The sequence below is a fragment of the Mercenaria mercenaria genome, chromosome 14, assembly GCF_021730395.1.
Source record: "Mercenaria mercenaria strain notata chromosome 14, MADL_Memer_1, whole genome shotgun sequence".
Classification (NCBI taxonomy): Eukaryota; Metazoa; Mollusca; class Bivalvia; order Venerida; family Veneridae; genus Mercenaria; species Mercenaria mercenaria.
Window position 1 is genome coordinate 38,792,754 of NC_069374.1, and position 20,393 is coordinate 38,813,146.

The window sequence follows — 20,393 nt, forward strand, 5'->3', positions numbered from 1 at the left end:
TTAAAATAATTTCACACAAACTGTCCTTGTGTGACATTCTACAAATCAAAGAACATGGTAGCCAAAGGGCGTGGCCACCTTTCATCAGCAATTTCTTTAAACGACATCTCCTCCTAAACCACTGAATGGATTTTTGATGAAACTTTACACAAAAGATCTCTTGGTAGCTCAAAATTGTTCAAATTGAACATATGGGTCATTTTGTTTAAAAAAAAGAGGTTTTTCTGCTATAACACTTCAAAAATCTTCTCTAGAGCTTTGATATTTGGCCTGTGATATAGGGGTTTGACTCTACCATAATTGTCCAAATTATTGCCCTAAGGTCAAAAATGGCAATGCCTCTGTGTGTGACATGTACTTACTATGGGCTTGTATTATAAGAAACTTCGAAAATCTTCTTCTCTGAATCCATAATAGCTACAGCTTTGATATTTGGTGTGTGATATTAGAGTTTCACTGTCTACCATAATTGTTCAAATTATTGCCCTAAGTTCAAAAATGTGTGTTACATGTATATAAATATAGGCTAACATAGAAGAAACCTAACTCTGTAGTTGTTCCATTACGTTATACAAACACACTTGAAGCCATGTATACTGGTGAGCGCTTTAGAGTCAATGACCCTCTTGTTATATTTGATTAGAATGTACAGTATTGTTACAGAGCTGTAATTATTTAAGATTTTTAATTTCTGTAGACTGATATGAATATGTGTTGCTGTACAGTATACATTTTCTGCATCTTCATTATTAGTAAACACAAAGTATTATGCCATCTGATGTAACATAAATATTACATGGTTCCCTTTACAGTTGAGTTTGTATGTGGATGGTCAGTTGGCAGAAACAAACAGTGAGAATTTTGAGATTCTAGATGACTGGCCACTTCATCCCACAGATAGAGTCCACTTTACAAAGCTTGTAGTAGGAGCTTGCTGGAAAGGTAATACCTACAGTTTTGATGTACAAGTAAAATGTACTTTTCTAGTCACCTACTGGTTGAAAACCAGTTTTTAGCTCCACTATTCGGAGAATAGGGATGCTATTCTACTCGCCTTGGCGTTGGGGTAGGCATCGGCTTGGGCTTTCTTTGTTAAAGTTTTTCGGCAACCTTTGTTAGCCCACCATCATCAGATGGTGGGCTATTCAAGTCACTCTGTGTCTGTGGTCCTTCCGTCGGTTAACAATTTCTTGTTATCGCATCTTCTCAGAATCTACTGTGGGGGGGGGGGGGGGGGGTTTTGACCAAACTAATTGTAAACATAATTTGTTTTTAAGTTGGAAAATTGTCAGTAACAAATTTTATTGTAAAAAGAACACGCCGGAGTTGTAGATTGCTAAGAAGACCATTTGTATTGCGAAGGCAAATGCACGTCGATGTATCCTGGTAAAATAATAATAGAAAAACGAAAAAGAAGTGGACCCGTAAAACTACATGTACATGGATCAAAATTGACAAGCTGGAAGTGAGTCCAGTGAAACGAGATAAGAAATTTGTTTTAATTCTTAAGTCTGGGCAACATAAGTTTTCATGCAATCGGAGGCTCTTAAAATCCATGAGCTGCAGGGGGCTTTGCCCCCTGTGACCCCCAACAGGGCTCTAGCCTGGACCCGCAAGGGGGCCTGACATGTGATTTCAGCTCTCAGCCATTCTCATCCCTGATTTGGGTTATTTTTAAGTTTAAAATGTTTCGGCAACTCAAATCGCCGAATAGTGGAGCGCCCTGTCTCATGGACAGCTCTTGTTATAGAATTATGCTTTTCCAACCGTCCATCAATTTGTCATTCCATATGGCCATGTGCAATTTCATGTCCAGTATATAACTGTCAACCAGGGATAATAATATATTACTTGGCACAGATGTGCCACATAATCTGATGACATGATATGCACAAAACTTAGGCCTAGCTCAAAGGTCAAGGTCACATCCTTTAAAAGTCATATGACTTTTTCCTGTTCGGTCCATTATAATGTAATCCATAAAGAATTTTAATATTACTTTGCACATTACAATCATCATAATAAGATGACATGTCTTGGGCAACATCCAAACCTCTAGCTTAAAGGTCAAGGTCACACTTTGGAGGTCAAAGGTCAGTATTTCTTTATTGTCAAATCTGCACCTTTGTCGTCCTTTATTTTTTTTATATAGCTAAATATCAGATCATAGGTTATACTGCGGTTGAGATATAAAGTCACCTTCCAGTAGGGGACTTTGTATTACATGGCATTACTTCAGTCACTTGTTTTATACTTTATTATTTGTTCATGAAGTGAAGACATATTATGGTTACTTTTGATGGTTGTTTAGAAACGGGTTTGATACCGCCTCGGTAGCCTAGTGGTAGAGCGTCTGCTTCAAGTGCGGGAGGTCGTGGGTTCGATCCCCAGTCGCGTCATACCAAAGACGTAAAAAATGGTACTAGTAGCTTCCTCACTTGGCGCTCAGCATTAAGAGGATAGAGCTAGGACTGGTCAGCCAGGTGTCAGTATAATGTGACTGGGTGGGGTATCATGCCACATGTCTACGGCTTGATATTCCAGTGAGGCAGCACTATAAAGTTGGGCATTGTGCTCACTGCTACAAGTAGACACCATCGTTTATAAAAAGACTAAACCCGAACACACACACACACACAGAAACAGGGGTTTAATGCTGGTTTTCAGCACAGCTTAAGTTATGAAGCAGCGGTCATGTAGCTTAAGTAGCTTCACCAGTGTTCCTTCATACCCCTGAAGGTTACATTATGTAGCATTGCCAAGTAAACCTGACCAGTGTTCCTTGTTTAACCAGTGTTCCTTCATACCCCTGAAGGTTACATTATGTAGCATTGCCAAGTAAACCTGACCAGTGTCCCTTGTTTAACCAGTGTTCCTTCATACCCCTGCAGGTTACATTATGTAGCATTGCCAAGTAAACCTGACCAGTGTTCCTTGTTTAACCAGTGTTCCTTCATACCCCTGTAGGTTAGATTATTTAGCATTGCCAAGTAAACCTGACCAGTATTCCTTGTTTAACCAGTGTTCCTTCATACCCCTGCAGGTTACATTATGTAGCATTGCCAAGTAAACCTGACCGGTGTTCCTTGTTTAACCATTGTTCCTTCATACCCCTGCAGGTTAGATTATTTAGCATTGCCAAGTAAACCTGACCGGTGTTCCTTGTTTAACCAGTGTTCCTTCATACCCCTGCAGGTTACATTATGTAGCATTGCCAAGTAAACCTGACCGGTGTTCCTTGTTTAACCAGTGTTCCTTCATACCCCTGCAGGTTACATTATGTAGCATTGCCAAGTAAACCTGACCGGTGTTCCTTGTTTAACCAGTGTTCCTTCATACCCCTGCAGGTTACATTATTTAGCATTGCCAAGTAAACCTGACCGGTGTTCCTTGTTTAACCAGTGTTCCTTCTTACCCCTGCAGGTTACATTAATTAGCATTGCCAAGTAAACCTGACCAGTGTTCCTTGTTTAACCAGTGTTCCTTCATACCCCTGCAGGTTAGATTATTTAGCATTGCCAAGTAAACCTGACCAGTGTTCCTTATTTAACCAGTGTTTCCTTGATACCACACCAGTATAGGTTATGTGGCAGCACACAGTTAAATTGACCAGTGTTCATTGATAACACACCAGTTTAGGTTATGTAGAAGTTCCCAGTTAATTTAACCAGTGTTCCTTGATACCACACCAGTATAGGTTATGTAGAAGTTCCCAGTTAATTTAACCAGTGTTCCTTGATACCACACCAGTATAGGTTTTGTGGCAGCACACAGTTAACCTAACCAGTGTTCCTTGATACCACACCAGTTTAGGTTATGTGGCAGCACACAGTTAACCTAACCAGTGTTCCTTGATACCACACCAGTATAGGTTATGTAGAAGTTCACAATTAACTTAACCAGTGTTCCTTCCTACCACACCAGTATAGGTTATGTGGCAGCACACAGTTAACTTAACCAGAGTTCCTTGATACCACACCAGTGTAGGTTACTGTAAACCTAGAAATGTTCGCGGATACTATGTTTCGCGTTTTTCAGAACGTGGACATTTTCGCGGATACAAATATTCACGGAATCATATCCATCGCGAATCCCGCGAAAGTGAAGTCGCAAGTGAATGTATTTAGTATGCTAAGGTGATAGTTGCATACTTGCATTTATAGTATTCTCGAAAACGTTCAGTATTTTGTACCCATTAATTATAAATGTACCCCAATCCTTTTCATCCATATCAACGGTTATTGACAGTCAGTAAATTGCTGTTATTACACTATCATTTGTTTGCCATTTAAAGCATTATCTTTTGTTAGGATATTAAACAACACTTAGCAGAAATAGACATAATATTTTACTTACAAATAATACATGTGTATATCGCATTGGCTGCCGACTACAAATTGCATTATATGTCGTTCGATAGATGCATATTTTTTTGTTTTTATCCTCTGTTTGCCTGACAGATCGATATTGAAAAGGCTGTTACATCATAGAGAACATCATGATGACTTGTCAATCAATTGAGTTAATGTGGATTTGTGCACTCATTTTATACAATTATGGTACTAGAATTTGAGCTATTAATATCCAGGTATGTGTAAGTACAGAACCATTTTATAGCGTTCTATTTAAGCTGATGCTAGAATCTTTCGCATTTTTGTTAGATCAGAGTTTTTCGCGGCTATTTAATTTCACGGAAACATACTACCCGCGAAAGGCGCTAATTTAAAAAACGCGAAAACATTTCTAGGTTTACAGTATGTAGAAGTTCACAGTTAACTTAACCAGTGTTTCTTCATACTACACCAGTATAGGTTATGAGGCAGCACACAGTTAACCTAACCAGTGTTCCTTGATACCACGCAAGTATAGGTTATGTAGAAGTTTACAGTTAAGTTAACCAGTGTTCCTTCATACCACACCAGTGTAGGTGTTATGAAGCAGTGGTCAGTTAACTTAACAAGTGTTCCTTGATACCACACCAGTTTAGGTTATGTGACTGCACAAAGTTAACCTAACCAGTGTTCCTTGATACCATACAAGTTTAGGTTATGTGGCTGCAGACTGTTAACTTAACCAGTGTTCCTTGATACCACACCAGTATAGGTTATGTAGAAGTTCCCTGTTAACCTAACCAGTGTTGTTCATTGATACCACACAGAGATCAAGGCAGCCCTACAAGTCGTGTGGTTCACGGATGCCAGTCAGTTTCTTATGTATACGCAAAATGTTGTTTCGTCACACGACAGTGACTGGTTCAGCGATACCTATGCTAAATGGTTATAAAGACATTGAAAACTCAAATGAATAAGAATAGGGTGAATGATGGCATGTTTGGTTATTTCAGGCCTGGATGAGATATATGTTGACCATGAATAAGAATAGGGTGAATGATGCCATGTTTGGTTATTTCAGGCCTGGATGAGATATATGTTGACCATTTCCAAGGTTACCTTGCTGGATTGTCAATTTTGAAAGATAAAACAGAAAGTGAAAGAGTTATACAATGTCTCAACAACTGTCAAGAAAACCTTGATTTCACTGAACTCAAAGATATGCCAAGTGGAACTGTAAGTATAGACCAGAATTTAGAGGTTATTAAATTGTGAAATTTTACTTTATAATGCAAATTCATGAAATTTTGTTCAGTGTTCAACTGATTTTGAAGAAACTTAAGGGACATTATGTTGGCCCTGTAGGTTAGCACTTGTCGTTGTTTGTTGGTGCATATTTCTTGTGAACAGATGTGGATGAAGGTAACACCAGCACTTGCTGTAGTCTGTTGTTGTATATTTCTTGTGAACAAACTAGGATGAAAGATTTAGATAAGCCGGCCAAGTCACACCAGCATTGCTGTAGTCTGTTGTTGTATATTTCTTGTGAACAGACTTGGATGAAAGATTTAGGTAGACAGGCCAGTCACACCAGCACTTGCTGTAGTCTGTTGTTGTATATTTCTTGTGAACAAACTAGGATGAAAGATTTAGATAGGCCGGCCAGGTCACACCAGCATTGCTGTAGTCTCCTGTTGTTTATTCCTTGTGAACAGACTTGGATGAAAGATTTAGATAGGCCGGCCAGGTCACACCAGCATTGCTGTAGTCTCCTGTTGTTTATTCCTTGTGAACAGACTTGGATGAAAGATTGAGGTAGACAGGCCAGGTCACACCGGCACTTGCTGTAGTCTTTTGTTGTTTATTCCTTGTGAACAGACTTGGATGAAAGATTTAGATAGGCCGGCCAGGTCACACCAGCATTGCTGTAGTCTCCTGTTGTTTATTCCTTGTGAACAGACTTGGATGAAAGATTTAGGTAGACAGGCCAGGTCACACCAGCACTTGCTGTTGTCTTTTGTTGTTTATTCCTTGTGAACAGACTTGGATAAAAGATTTAGATAGGCCGGCCTTGTCACACCAGCATTGCTGTAGTCTCCTGTTGTTTATTCCTTGTGAAAGACTTGGATGAAAGATTTAGGTAGACAGGCCAGGTAACACCAGCATTGCTGTAGTCTTTTGATGTTTATTCCTTGTGAACAGACTTGGATGAAAGATTTAGATAGACAGGCCAGGTCACACCAGCACTTGCTATAGTCTTTTGATGTTTATTCTTTGTGAACAGACTTGGATGAAAGATTCAGGTAGACAGGCCAGGTCACACCAGCACTGTCTGGCTGTAATCTTTTGTTGTTTATTCCTTGTGAACAGACTTGGAAGAAAGATTTAGACAGACAGGCCAGGTCACACCAGCACTTGCTGTAGTCTTTTGTTGTTTATCCCTTGTGAACAGACTTGGATGAAAGATTTAGATAGACAGGCTAGGTCACACCAGCACTTGCTATAGTTTTTTGTTGTTTATTCCTTGTAAACAGACTTGGATGAAAGATTTAGATAGACAGGCCAGGTCACACCAGCATTGCTGTAGTCTTTTGTTGTTTATTCCTTGTGAACATACTTGGATGAAAGATTTAGGTGGACAAGCCAGGTCACACCAGCACTTGCTGTAGTCTTTTGTTGTTTATTCCTTGTGAACAGACTTAGATGAAAGATTTAGATAGACCGGCCAGGTCACACCTGCATTACTGTAGTCTTTTGTTGTTTATTCCTTGTAAACAGACTTGGATGAAAGATTTAGATAGACAGGCCAGGTCACACCAGCACTTGCTATAGTCATTTGTTGTTTATTCCTTGTGAACAGACTTAGATGAAAGTTTTAGGTGGACAGGCCAGGTCACACCAGCACTTGCTGTAGTCTTTTGTTGTTTATTCCTTGTGAACAGACTTGGATGAAATATTTAGATAGACAGGCCAGGTCACACCAGCATTTGCTATAGTCTTTGTTTGTTTATTCTTGTGAACAGACTTGGATGAAAGATTTAGTTTAGACAGGCCAGGTCCCCACCAGCATTGCTGTAGTCTTTTGTTGTTTATTCCTTGTGAACAGACTTGGATGAAAGATTTAGGTAGACAGGCCAGGTCACACCAGCACTTGCTGTAGTCTTTTGTTGTTTATTCCTTGTGAACAGACTTGGATGAAAGATTTAGATAGACAGGCCAGGTCACACCAGCACTTGCTGTAGTCTTTTGTTGTTTATTCCTTTAGATAGACAGGCCAGGTCACACCAGCACTTGCTGTAGTCTTTTGTTGTTTATTCCTTGTGAACAGACTTGGATGAAAGATTTAGGTAGACAGGCTAGGTCACACCAGCACTTGCTATAGTCTTTTGTTGTTTATTCCTTGTGAACAGACTTGGATGAAAGATTTAGGTAGACAAGCCAGGTCACATCAGCACTTGCTATAGTCTCCTGTTGTTTACTCCTTGTGAACAGACTTGGATGAAAGATTTATGTGGACAAGCCAGGTCACACCAGCATTGCTGTAGTCTTTTGTTGTTGATTCCTTGTGAACAGACTTGGATGAAAGATTTAAGTGGACAAGCCAGGTCACACCAGCACTTGCTGTAGTCTTATGTTGTTTATTCCTTATGAACAGACTTGGATGACAGGAGCATTTAATTTTTTTTAATTTTTTCCCTTATCAGATCTATATCACACTGAAAACAAACACAAATTATCTGTTTAAAATCAATTTATCCTTTCTTGGCAGTTCATTTGATTAAATGATTTTGAGTTACTGAAATTTTTTCTACAAATACCAACTTGTAAAGTTTGTAAAGGTTCAGTTACAGTAATGCTGGTGTGCAAGGTATAAATGCGATAAAGTATGTAAAGGTGTAGTCATTTTATACACTTTCAGTCTGTGAGTTTTAACAAGGATATGACTGAGTTCAGCATTACAGGACAGAATGCATCGGACATACAAGTTTTAGTACAGAAATTGGCCTATGTGAACTACAGACCATTTCCTACCCCAGGACGTAGAAATCTGAATGTTCGCACAAGTGTTCAGTAAGTATTTTACTTAAATATGTGTGTAAGCAGTTACTTCCTGGATATCTCCAAATATTTGCTTCATTCTAATGGGGTTGGTGGAAAACTTATCTGTGTATTTGTTGAAAAGAAATTATTTTGGTGTCAAAACATGATGACAACGATCTTAAGAATTGTCCCTACTTCCTAGCAGAACATGTTTACTAAAATGTAGGATAGATTTGTAGCTAGGTCACATGGGAAAAACCTAGGTCGTTAGGTTAAGTCATAGAAAAATCTTTGTTAACACTAAGGGCAACATTTTCAGCTTGATCATTATAAATCTTTGTCAGAATGTTTGTCTGTATAAAATCTGGTTTTAATGAATTGCATAAAGGATTTTCACCAAACCTGGTTAGAAGCAAGGTCCAGATGGTTAAGTTCCCCACTGGTGAGCAACTTAGGCCCATTTGGGCCACTTGTTATGGTTTTATTAGCTAACCTGAGCACGAAGTCTGTCTGTCTGTCCACACTTTTCTTCAAAAGACATTTTTGAGACAATGAGGTGGAAGTCGATGAAACCTGGCCTGAATGTTCCTTGGGTGGTCCTCTTCGAAAGTTGTTCAAATGGTTCTGTTTGGTTGCATAAAGAGACTGCCAGAGTTAAAAGTAGAAAAATCTTCAAACAGCATCTCCATAAGCTCTAGGCCAATTTTAAAGTAATTTTACACAAATGATCCTTTTGTGATCCACTACCAAGATTGGTTAATTCATTTTGATTTGTCACAAAAAATAAAACAACATGGCCCCCAGAGGATATGGTCCCTTTTCCTTATATATACATAGTTGAAACTTTAAAAATCTTCTTGTTTGATATTGTCTTTTTATGCCCCCCAGTAGGTGGGCATATTAAAATCGCACTGCCCGTCCATTTGTGAGTCCATGTAAATTCTTGTCCGGGCTGTAACTCTGCCATCCATAAAGGAATTTTGAAATAACTTGGCATAAATGTTCCCTATAATGAGACATGTCATTTGCAAGACCCAGGCCCCTAGCTCTAAGGTCAAGGTCACACTTAGAAGTCAAAGGTTAACAGGTGTCTGGTCCGTAACTCTTCCATTCATCAAGGGATTTTGAAATTACTAGGCATAAAAGTTTTCCATAATAAGACGATGTGTCGTGCGCAAGATCCAGACCCCTAGCTCTAAGGTCAATGTCACACTTAGAGGTAAAAGGTTAATATGGTCTGTTTATTGTCCGGTCCAAACTTTGCCATCGATGAAGGGATTTTAAAATTACTTGGCATAAATGTACCCTATAGTGAGATGACATGTCATGCGCAAGACCCAGATCCCTAGCTCCAAGGTCAAGGTCACACTTAGAAGTCAAAAGTTAACAAGGTCTTTTATTTGTCTGGTCAATAACTCCTTTATCAAGGGATTTGAAAATTATTTGACACAAATGTTAACCATATTGAGAAGGTGTGCTGCGCTCTTGACCCGGGTCTCTCAGGTCAAGGTCAAAGTCACAAAATGATTCATACCTAAACTATTCCGTTATATTTTGCTCTGACACCTGTAGCATTCTTGGGCACGCTTCTGGGGAATTTGTCACTATTAGTGACATCTCTTGTTATATCCTATGTCATCATTCCCCAGCCTCTTCCCCCAACCACCACACACACAGAGTGTCATTACCCACCAAAAGGTATTAAGTAGAAACTTATATATCTTGTAAGAAAGTACAGGCCCCATAACAATAATTTTGAATGAATGGCCCATTATCAAAACTGTTGTTCAAGCAAGCTGTGAAACTTGATGAGCTATCTGGGGCCAACATGACACTCTTGTAATGTTAATCTGCCTAGTACTTTTAGTGGATATTTGTCATACAATGTTGACATTATTCTTGTAGTAATGTTTATTTTCAATATATTACAGTTGTGGACATACAGAAGAAATCCTGCCATTAGTTGAGAGCTATGTATTTGTACAGCACTCAAACAAGCCTGTGATAACCATAGCAGGCAAAGACGTGATCACAGGCACAAAAGAACAGCTTGATGAAGGAATTCGTATCTTTAAAGTATGTTTACTAGAATATTTACCATTTAAAGTAAAAGAACACAAATGAAGGAAAGTAGAACTAGCATAAAGCATGATTTAATATGGATAGTTTTAGGTAGATTAGTCAAAGAAATGTGTTACTTCCAGCCAGCAGCTTCCAGTTTCTTATGTGATACTGCCAGGTCAGCCAAACAGGTAGGGCGCAAGACTTTCAGTCAGCAGCTTGCAGATTCTTGTGTGATACTGCCAGGTTGGCCAAACAGGTAGGGCGCAAGACTTTCAGTCAGCAGCTTGCAGATTCTTGTGTGATACTGCCAGGTTGGCCAAACAGGTAGGGCGCAAGACTTTCAGTCAGCAGCTTGCAGATTCTTGTGTGATACTGCCAGGTTAGCCAAACAGGTAGGGCGCAAGACTTTCAGTCAGCAGCTTGCAGATTCTTGTGTGATACTGCCAGGTTAGCCAAACAGGTAGGGCGCAAGACTTTTAGTCAGTAGCTTGCAGATTCTTGTGTGATACTGCCAGGTTGGCCAAACAGGTAGGACGCAAGACTTTTAGTCAGCAGCTTGCAGATTCTTGTGTGATACTGCCAGGTTAGCCAAACAGGTAGGGCGCAAGACTTTCAGTCAGCAGCTTGCAGATTCTTGTGTGATACTGCCAGGTTAGCCAAACAGGTAGGGCGCAAGACTTTCAGTCAGCAGCTTGCAGATTCTTGTGTGATACTGCCAGGTTGGCCAAACAGGTAGGGCGCAAGACTTTCAGTCAGCAGCTTGCAGATTCTTGTGTGATACTGCCAGGTTAGCCAAACAAGTAGGGCGCAAGACTTTCAGTCAGCAGCTTGTCAGCTTCAGTTATATAACTGAAATAATGTTTAAAACAACATTAAATCCAAAACAAACAAATTCATATGATCTTCATCTTTAAACTTAAAACCTTAAAAAAAAATCCTTGGTTTTACACCGTTGGGGAGCATGATTTTGCGCTTTGAAAACTCTGCTCCTTGTTTTAAATCTTGTTTCTTTTGCTATACTTTGTGACAGTCAAAGCATTTTATTGCTTTGGTTATAAAAAAAAAACCTGAGAAAAATGACTCTGCAGTGACAGCTGGCAAAGCAAATTGTGTATAGACTAGTTGATAGCTGTTGTTACTATTTTATCATTTCTGGACAAAATTTATATATACCACTATTTCAGGATTTGAGTATCCATGTAGATTTCATGTTAGCTGTAAATGAGGTAGATGACAGAGATGAGACACATGATGAAGATGCAGACATCAATGATACAACAGAGCTCAAGAAAGCCAGGCTCCAATACAAGCTTAGCAAAGCTACTCTCATGCGTATGTAGTCATGTTAAAGGAACTTGGTTAAAAATGGAGTACTCCTGTGAAAACATTTAATTTTGTTGGCACCAAATTTCATGGTTTTGGCCAAAACTGCTGTTTCGTGGAGATGTAAATTCGTGGATTTCAAATTTTTAACTCACCACAACACGAAGTGAGCTGTTTTGACAGGTTATTGTCTGTTGTCGGCCGTGCATCAACATTTGCCTTATTAACACTCTAGAGGCCACATTTGTGACCCAGTCTTAATGAAACTTGGTCAGAATGTTTGTCTTGATGATCTGTAGGTCATATGCGAATCTGGGTCATGTGGGTCAAAACTAGGTCTGTAGGCCAGATCAAATAAAAAAAATTGTTAACACTATAGAGTCCGCAGCTTAAGTTCGAAACTCATGAGAATTGGTCAGAATGTTTTTCTTGATGAAATATAGATCAGGTTTGAATCTGGGTCATGTGGGGTCAAAAACTAGCTTACCCGGTCAAAGCAAAGGAAAAGCTTGTTAATACTCTAGAGGCCACATTTATGACCCTATGTTCATGAAACTTGGTCAGAATGTTTATCTTGATCTTTAGGCCAAGGTCGAATCTGGTTCTTGTGGGGTCAAAACCTAGTTCACTAGGCCAGATCAAAGGAAAATCTTGTTAACACTCTAGACCCCACATTTTAAGTTCGAAACTCATGAGAGTTGGTCAGAATGTTTGTCTTGATGAAATCTAGGTCAAGTTTGAATATGGGTCATCTTGGGCCAGAAACTAGGTCACATAATGAAATCATTATTAAGTGACTCCTTCTACGAATGGCCAGTCCATAGTTTGGGCTAAATGACAGGTCTTCATGCAGCACATGTTTACTGTTTTAATAAGTGAAAGATTTAAAAAGTAAACTGTAAATGTTCATTTATAATGTCAAATAATAAAACACTTCCTGAATGGGTTGCGGATCAATAGTCAAAACTATTGGCATTTGGACCTCTGTCAGTAGTTTTAACTACTGACCAGAAAGCCATACTATATTTCAGAGGAGACTATGGTCAAGAAAGATAACTCTGAAGATGTTTTACTGGACATGTGTACCATTAGGGCAGAACCTGTTCTCAACTTCTACAATGAGCACCTGGACCTACCAAAGGATGAAATTAAGAAGTTCAAAATGAAGTTGGAGGGTATAGAGACCCAGGCTGGGCTTGTTATCATGGGTAAGTAGCTGTCACCTGCACAGCAGTTATGTTTCCCCCTACATTGAGGAGCAGTGGTTTGGAGACTTGTTTCTTCCAATCTGTAGGCTTGTCAGTAACTTAATAGGATTGTATTTAGTGCTGGAACACCCAAAGTGTTAGGACACCCTTAGGTCCTTTTGACATCACAGCTAGTTTTAAGTAGCTGAATGTTTGAGTCATTGAAGTGGTGTGTCAGCAGATTATTTTCCTTATTATGCCCCTCTTAGGAGGGGTATATTGTTTTGCAAATGTCGGTCGGTATATAGACAATTCATTTCCAGATGATAACTCAAGAACGCTTGTGCCTAGGACCATAATAATTGATAGGGAGATTGGTCATAACCAGCAAATGATCCCTATAGATTTTGAGATCAGTAGATCAAAGGTCAAGGTCACAGTGACCCGAAACAGATAAACAGTTTCTGGATGATAACTTAAGAACGCTTGGGCCTAGGATCATGAAAGTTGATAGGGAGGTTAATCATGACCAGCACATGACCCCAGTTATTTTGAGGTCAGTAGGTAAAAGGTCAAGGTCACAGTCACCTGGAACAGTTAAATGGTTTCCGGATGATAATTCAAGAACGCTTGGGCCTAGGATCATAAAAGTTGATTGGTAGGTTGGTCATGACCAGCAGATGAACCCTACTGATTTTGAGGTCAGTAGGCCGAAGGTCAAGGTCACCGTCACCCAGAACAGTTAAACCATTTCCGGAAGACAACTTGAGAACGCTTGGGCCTAGGATAACGAAACTTAATAGAGAGGTTGATCATGACCAGCAGACAATCCCTATTGATTTTGAGGTCAGTATGTCAAAGGCCAAGGTCACATTGACCCAGAACAGTAGAACTTTGTTGTAGAGTGACCAAATAATTTCTGTTCCTTGTGCAATTACTGAATGCAGTCAAGGTGGGCATTTCATGTTCTACGAGCTCTTGTTGCATTTCTGAGATCCTTTACAGTTACTGAAAGGAGTTCAATGATTTGTCATGGTAATGACTAGATATACAGAACTTAGTTCTGCTGCCATAATTCCTGACTTAAACTGCATTTTCCCTATAAAACACAGTGGCAGAGATTACGGCTACCTCTTGAACCGCACTCGTTTAGCACTGCAGTAAAAATTACACATTTTAAGAATAAAAAAGCTGTATTGTATATTTCTTATGAAATACACTGTTGGGGAATTCAGTCAAATGCGGTGTAAGGCATATACATGTATTATGAAATACATATTTAGCTCAGCTATTCGAAGAATAAGTAGAGCTATTCTACTCAGCACGGTGTCAGTGTCTACGTCGGCGTCATTCCTTGTTTAAGTTTTTCGTATCAGTCCACATTTTGACAAAGTCTTTTGAGATAAAGCTTTGAAATTTTCAACACTTGTGTACCATCACCTTGTCCAGTTTTAGACAAGAGAACATAACTCCATCGAGGATTTTGGCAGAATTATAACCCCTTTAAACTTACAAATCTTGGTTAAGTTTTTAGTACCAGTTTATATTTTGTGTGAAGTGTTTGACATATGGCTCTGAAACTTTTATTACTTGTTTATCATAACAGTCTTTATATGTATGCAAGAGTACATAACTATTTTAGCTGAATTATGGCCCTTTTTGGAGTTGGAAATTGGTACAATTTTGGTACAAATCTTCATTTTGTCAAAACGATTTGACACGTGACTTTGAACACTTGTTTATCATCATGATTTCCATTTGTAGGCAGGAGTACGTAACTCGAGTTTTTTGGCTGAATTATGGCCCTTTTTTGACATGGAAATTTGTTCAGTTTTCATACAAGTCGACGTTTTGTCAAAACTATTTGACATATGGCTTTGAAACTTTGAACACTTGTTTATCATCATGATTTCCATCTGTAGGCAAAAGTACATAACTCTGTCAAATAATCTGGTTGAATTATAGCCCTTTTTGGACTTGGAAATCAGTTAAATTTCATACCAGTCCATATTTTGCCTAACCTGTTTGTCATATGGCTTTGAAACTTTGACCACTTGTTTACCATCATAGTCTACATATGTAGGCAAGACTACATAACTAGGGCAAGTACTTAAGCTCAGTTATGGCCCTTTTTTGACATAGAAATTAGTCTAAACTGTTTGATATATGGCTTTAACACTTTGAACACTTGCTTACCATCATGGTCACACATTGCTGTATAGTACAAGACTTACTCAAATCTGCAAATACAGGTACATTGTTCGTCTTTTCTATTTTTTTTACTTTTGTCTAAAAATATCTGGTAATATTTTGACCCCATACTTCTATCAATTCTTTGAATAGTCAAGCGCACTGTCAACAGACAGCTCTTGTTTAGTTACAGTCTTATGGTAAGACATACATTATGAAATACACTGTTGGTGTATTCAGTCAAATAAAGTGTAAGGCATACATTATTTCTTACACAGTCTGATGGTAAGACTGCTTTGATAGCCTAGTGGTGCAGCGTCCGCTTGGAGAGCTGGAGGTTGTGGGTTCAATCCCCGGCCACATCATACCAAAGATGTAAAAAACGGTACCAGTAGCTCCCTTGCTTGACGCTCAGCATTAAAACAGAACCTGGCTTCTCTTCTCTCATACCCTTGTGGCGGTGGATTCCATCAGGAATGAAGTGTCAAGAGTGATTAATATAAGTTGTAGAACTTGCTTCACAATCGACCTAGAACAAATTTGTATAAACTAATAGCATACATTATGAAATACACTGTCTATTCAGTTAAATACAGTGTAAGGCATCATTATGAAATACAACATACATCATGAAATGTACTTTTGGGTTACAAAGTCTAATGGTTTAACATACATCATGAAATGCACTTTTGGATTACACAGTCTAATGATACAACATACATCATGAAATGCACTTTTGGATTACACAGTCTAATGATACAACATACATGAAATGCACTTTTGGATTACACAGTCTAATGATACAACATACATCATGAAATGCACTTTTGGATACACAGTCTAATGATACAACATACATCATGAAATGCACTTTTGGATTACACAGTCTAATGATAGAACATGTATCATGAAATACACTTTTGGGTTACAGGGTCTAATGCTACAACATCTGTCATGAAATGCATTTTTGGGTTACACAGTCTAATGCTACAACATATATCATGAAATGCACTTTTGGGTTACACAGTCTAATGCTACAACATATATCATGAAATGCATTTTTGGGTTACACAGTCTAATGCTACAACATATATCATGAAATGCATTTTTGGATTACACAGTCTAATGATAGAACATGTATCATGAAATGCATTTTTGGATTACACAGTCTAATGATAGAACATGTATCATGAAATACACTTTTGGGTTACACGGTCTAATGCTACAACATCTGTCATGAAATGCACTTTTGGGTTACACGGTCTAATGCTACAACATCTGTCATGAAATGCACTTTTGGGTTACACGGTCTAATGCTACAGCTTACATCATGAAATGCACTTTTGGGTTACACAGTCTAATGGTACAACATACATCATGAAATGCACTTTTGGGTTACACAGTCTAATGGTACAACATACATCATGAAATGCACTTTTGGGTTACACAGTCTAATGGTACAACATACATCATGAAATGCACTTTTGGGTTACACAGTCCTAATGGTACAACATACATCATGAAATGCACTTTTGGGTTACACAGTCTAATGGTACAACATACATCATGAAATGCACTTTGGGTTACACAGTCTAATGGTACAACATACATCATGAAATGCACTTTTGGGTTACACAGTCTAATGGTACAACATACATCATGAAATGCACTTTTGGGTTACACAGTCTAATGGTACAACATACATCATGAAATGCACTTTTGGGTTACACAGTCTAATGATACAACATAACTTACGAAATGCACTTTTGGATTACACAGTCTAATGGTACAACATACATTATGAAATGCATTTTTAGGTTACACAGTCTAATGTTACGACATACATCATGAAATACACTTTTGGGTTACACATTCTAATGCTACAACATACATCATGAAATACGGGTTACACAGTCTTAAAGTATAACATACATTATGAAATGCACTTTTGGGTTACATGGTCTAATGGTACAACATACATCATGAAATACACTTTTGGGTTACACAGTCTGATGTTACAACATATATCATGAAATGCACTTTTGGGTTTCACAGTCTGATGTTACAACATACATCATGAAATACACTTTTGGGTTACACAGTCTAATGCTACAACCTGCACCATGAAATATGGGTTACACAGTCTAATGTTACGACATACATAATGAAATACACTTTTGGGTTACACATTCTAATGCTACAACATACATCATGAAATACGGATTACACAGTCTTAAAGTATAACATACATTATTAAATGCACTTTTGGGTTACACAGTCTTATTGTACAACATACATTATGAAATGCACTTTTGGGTTACACAGTCTGATGTTACAACATAACTTATGAAATGCACTTTTGGGTTACATGGTCTAATGCTACAACATACACCATGAAATACACTTTTGGGTTACACAGTCTAATGTTACAGCATACATCATGAAATACACTTTTGGGTTACACGGTCTAATGCTATAACATACACCATGAAATACGGGTTACACAGTCTAATGTTACGACATACATCATGAAATACACTTTTGGGTTACACATTCTAATGCTACAACATACATCATGAAATACGGGTTACACAGTCTTAAAGTATAACATACATTATGAAATGCACTTTTGGGTTACACAGTCTTATGGTACAACATACATTATGAAATGCACTTTTGGGTTACACAGTCTGATGTTACAACATAACTTATGAAATGCACTTTTGGGTTACACGGTCTAATGGTACAACATAAATCATGAAATACACTTTTGGGTTACACAGTCTAATGGTACAACATATATCATGAAATACACTTTTGGGTTACATGTCTAATGCTACAACATACACCATGAAATACACTTTTGGGTTACACAGTCTAATGATACAACATATATCATGAAATACACTTTTTGGTTACACAGTCTAATGATACAACATGTATCATGAAATACACTTTTGGGTTACGTGGTCTAATGCTACAACATACACCATGAAATACACTTTTGGGTTACACAGTCTAATGATACAACATATATCATGAAATACACTTTTGGGTTACACAGTCTAATGGTACAACATATATTATGAAATACACTTTTGGGTTACATGGTCTAATGCTACAACATACACCATGAAATACACTTTTGGGTTACACAGTCTAATGATACAACATATATCATGAAATACACTTTTGGGTTACACAGTCTAATGGTACAACATATATCATGAAATACACTTTTGGGTTACACGGTCTAATGCTACAGCTTACATCATGAAATGCACTTTTGGGTTACACAGTCTAATGGTACAACATACATCATGAAATGCACTTTTGGGTTACACAGTCTAATGGTACAACATACATCATGAAATGCACTTTTGGGTTACACAGTCTAATGGTACAACATACATCATGAAATGCACTTTTGGGTTACACAGTCTAATGGTACAACATACATCATGAAATGCACTTTTGGGTTACACAGTCTAATGGTACAACATACATCATGAAATGCACTTTTGGGTTACACAGTCTAATGGTACAACATACATCATGAAATGCACTTTATGGTTACACAGTCTAATGGTACAACATACATCATGAAATGCACTTTTGGGTTACACAGTCTAATGGTACAACATACATCATGAAATGCACTTTTGGGTTACACAGTCTAATGGTTTAACATACATCATGAAATGCACTTTTGGGTTACACAGTCTAATGATACAACATAACTTACGAAATGCACTTTTGGATTACACAGTCTAATGGTACAACATACATTATGAAATGCATTTTTAGGTTACACAGTCTAATGTTACGACATACATCATGAAATACACTTTTGGGTTACACATTCTAATGCTACAACATACATCATGAAATACGGGTTACACAGTCTTAAAGTATAACATACATTATGAAATGCACTTTTGGGTTACATGGTCTAATGGTACAACATACATCATGAAATACACTTTTGGGTTACACAGTCTGATGTTACAACATATATCATGAAATGCACTTTTGGGTTTCACAGTCTGATGTTACAACATACATCATGAAATACACTTTTGGGTTACACGGTCTAATGCTACAACATGCACCATGAAATATGGGTTACACAGTCTAATGTTACGACATACATAATGAAATACACTTTTGGGTTACACATTCTAATGCTACAACATACATCATGAAATACGGATTACACAGTCTTAAAGTATAACATACATTATTAAATGCACTTTTGGGTTACACAGTCTTATTGTACAACATACATTATGAAATGCACTTTTGGGTTACACAGTCTGATGTTACAACATAACTTATGAAATGCACTTTTGGGTTACATGGTCTAATGCTACAACATACACCATGAAATACACTTTTGGGTTACACAGTCTAATGTTACAGCATACATCATGAAATACACTTTTGGGTTACACGGTCTAATGCTATAACATACACCATGAAATACGGGTTACACAAATAGACCGCCTCGGTAGCCTAGTGGTAGAGCGTCCGCTTTGAGTGCGGGAGGTCGTGGGTTCAATCCCCGGCCGCGTCATACCAAAGACGTAAAAAATGGTACTAGTAGCTTCCTCGCTTGGCGCTCAGCATAAAGAGGATAGTGCTAGGACTGGTCAGCCCGGTGTCAGTATAATGTGACTGGGTGTGGTATCATGCCACGTGTCTACGGCGTGATATTCCAGTGAGGCAGCACTATAAAGCTGGGCATTGTGCTCACTGCTACAAGTAGACACCGTCGTTTATATGACTCAACAATTGTTGAAAAGACGTTAAACCCGAACACACACACGGGTTACACAGTCTAATGTTACGACATACATCATGAAATACACTTTTGGGTTACACATTCTAATGCTACAACATACATCATGAAATACGGGTTACACAGTCTTAAAGTATAACATACATTATGAAATGCACTTTTGGGTTACACAGTCTTATGGTACAACATACATTATGAAATGCACTTTTGGGTTACACAGTCTGATGTTACAACATAACTTATGAAATGCACTTTTGGGTTACACGGTCTAATGGTACAACATAAATCATGAAATACACTTTTGGGTTACACAGTCTAATGGTACAACATATATCATGAAATACACTTTTGGGTTACATGGTCTAATGCTACAACATACACCATGAAATACACTTTTGGGTTACACAGTCTAATGATACAACATATATCATGAAATACACTTTTTGGTTACACAGT

General features: G+C 38.1%; 1 protein-coding gene across 1 annotated transcript in view; it reads left to right on the plus strand.

Annotated features, from left to right (window-relative positions):
* LOC123539361 (calsyntenin-1-like) overlaps positions 1–20,393 on the plus strand; it is a 128,939-nt gene that overhangs the window by 85,129 nt on the left and 23,417 nt on the right. Inside the window, exons 9-14 of the mRNA XM_053523303.1 lie at positions 813–942; positions 5,413–5,567; positions 8,251–8,402; positions 10,304–10,448; positions 11,621–11,768; positions 12,791–12,967. Of these exons, the coding sequence (XP_053379278.1) occupies positions 813–942; positions 5,413–5,567; positions 8,251–8,402; positions 10,304–10,448; positions 11,621–11,768; positions 12,791–12,967 (907 nt within the window). The remainder of the gene's footprint in view (positions 1–812; positions 943–5,412; positions 5,568–8,250; positions 8,403–10,303; positions 10,449–11,620; positions 11,769–12,790; positions 12,968–20,393) is intronic.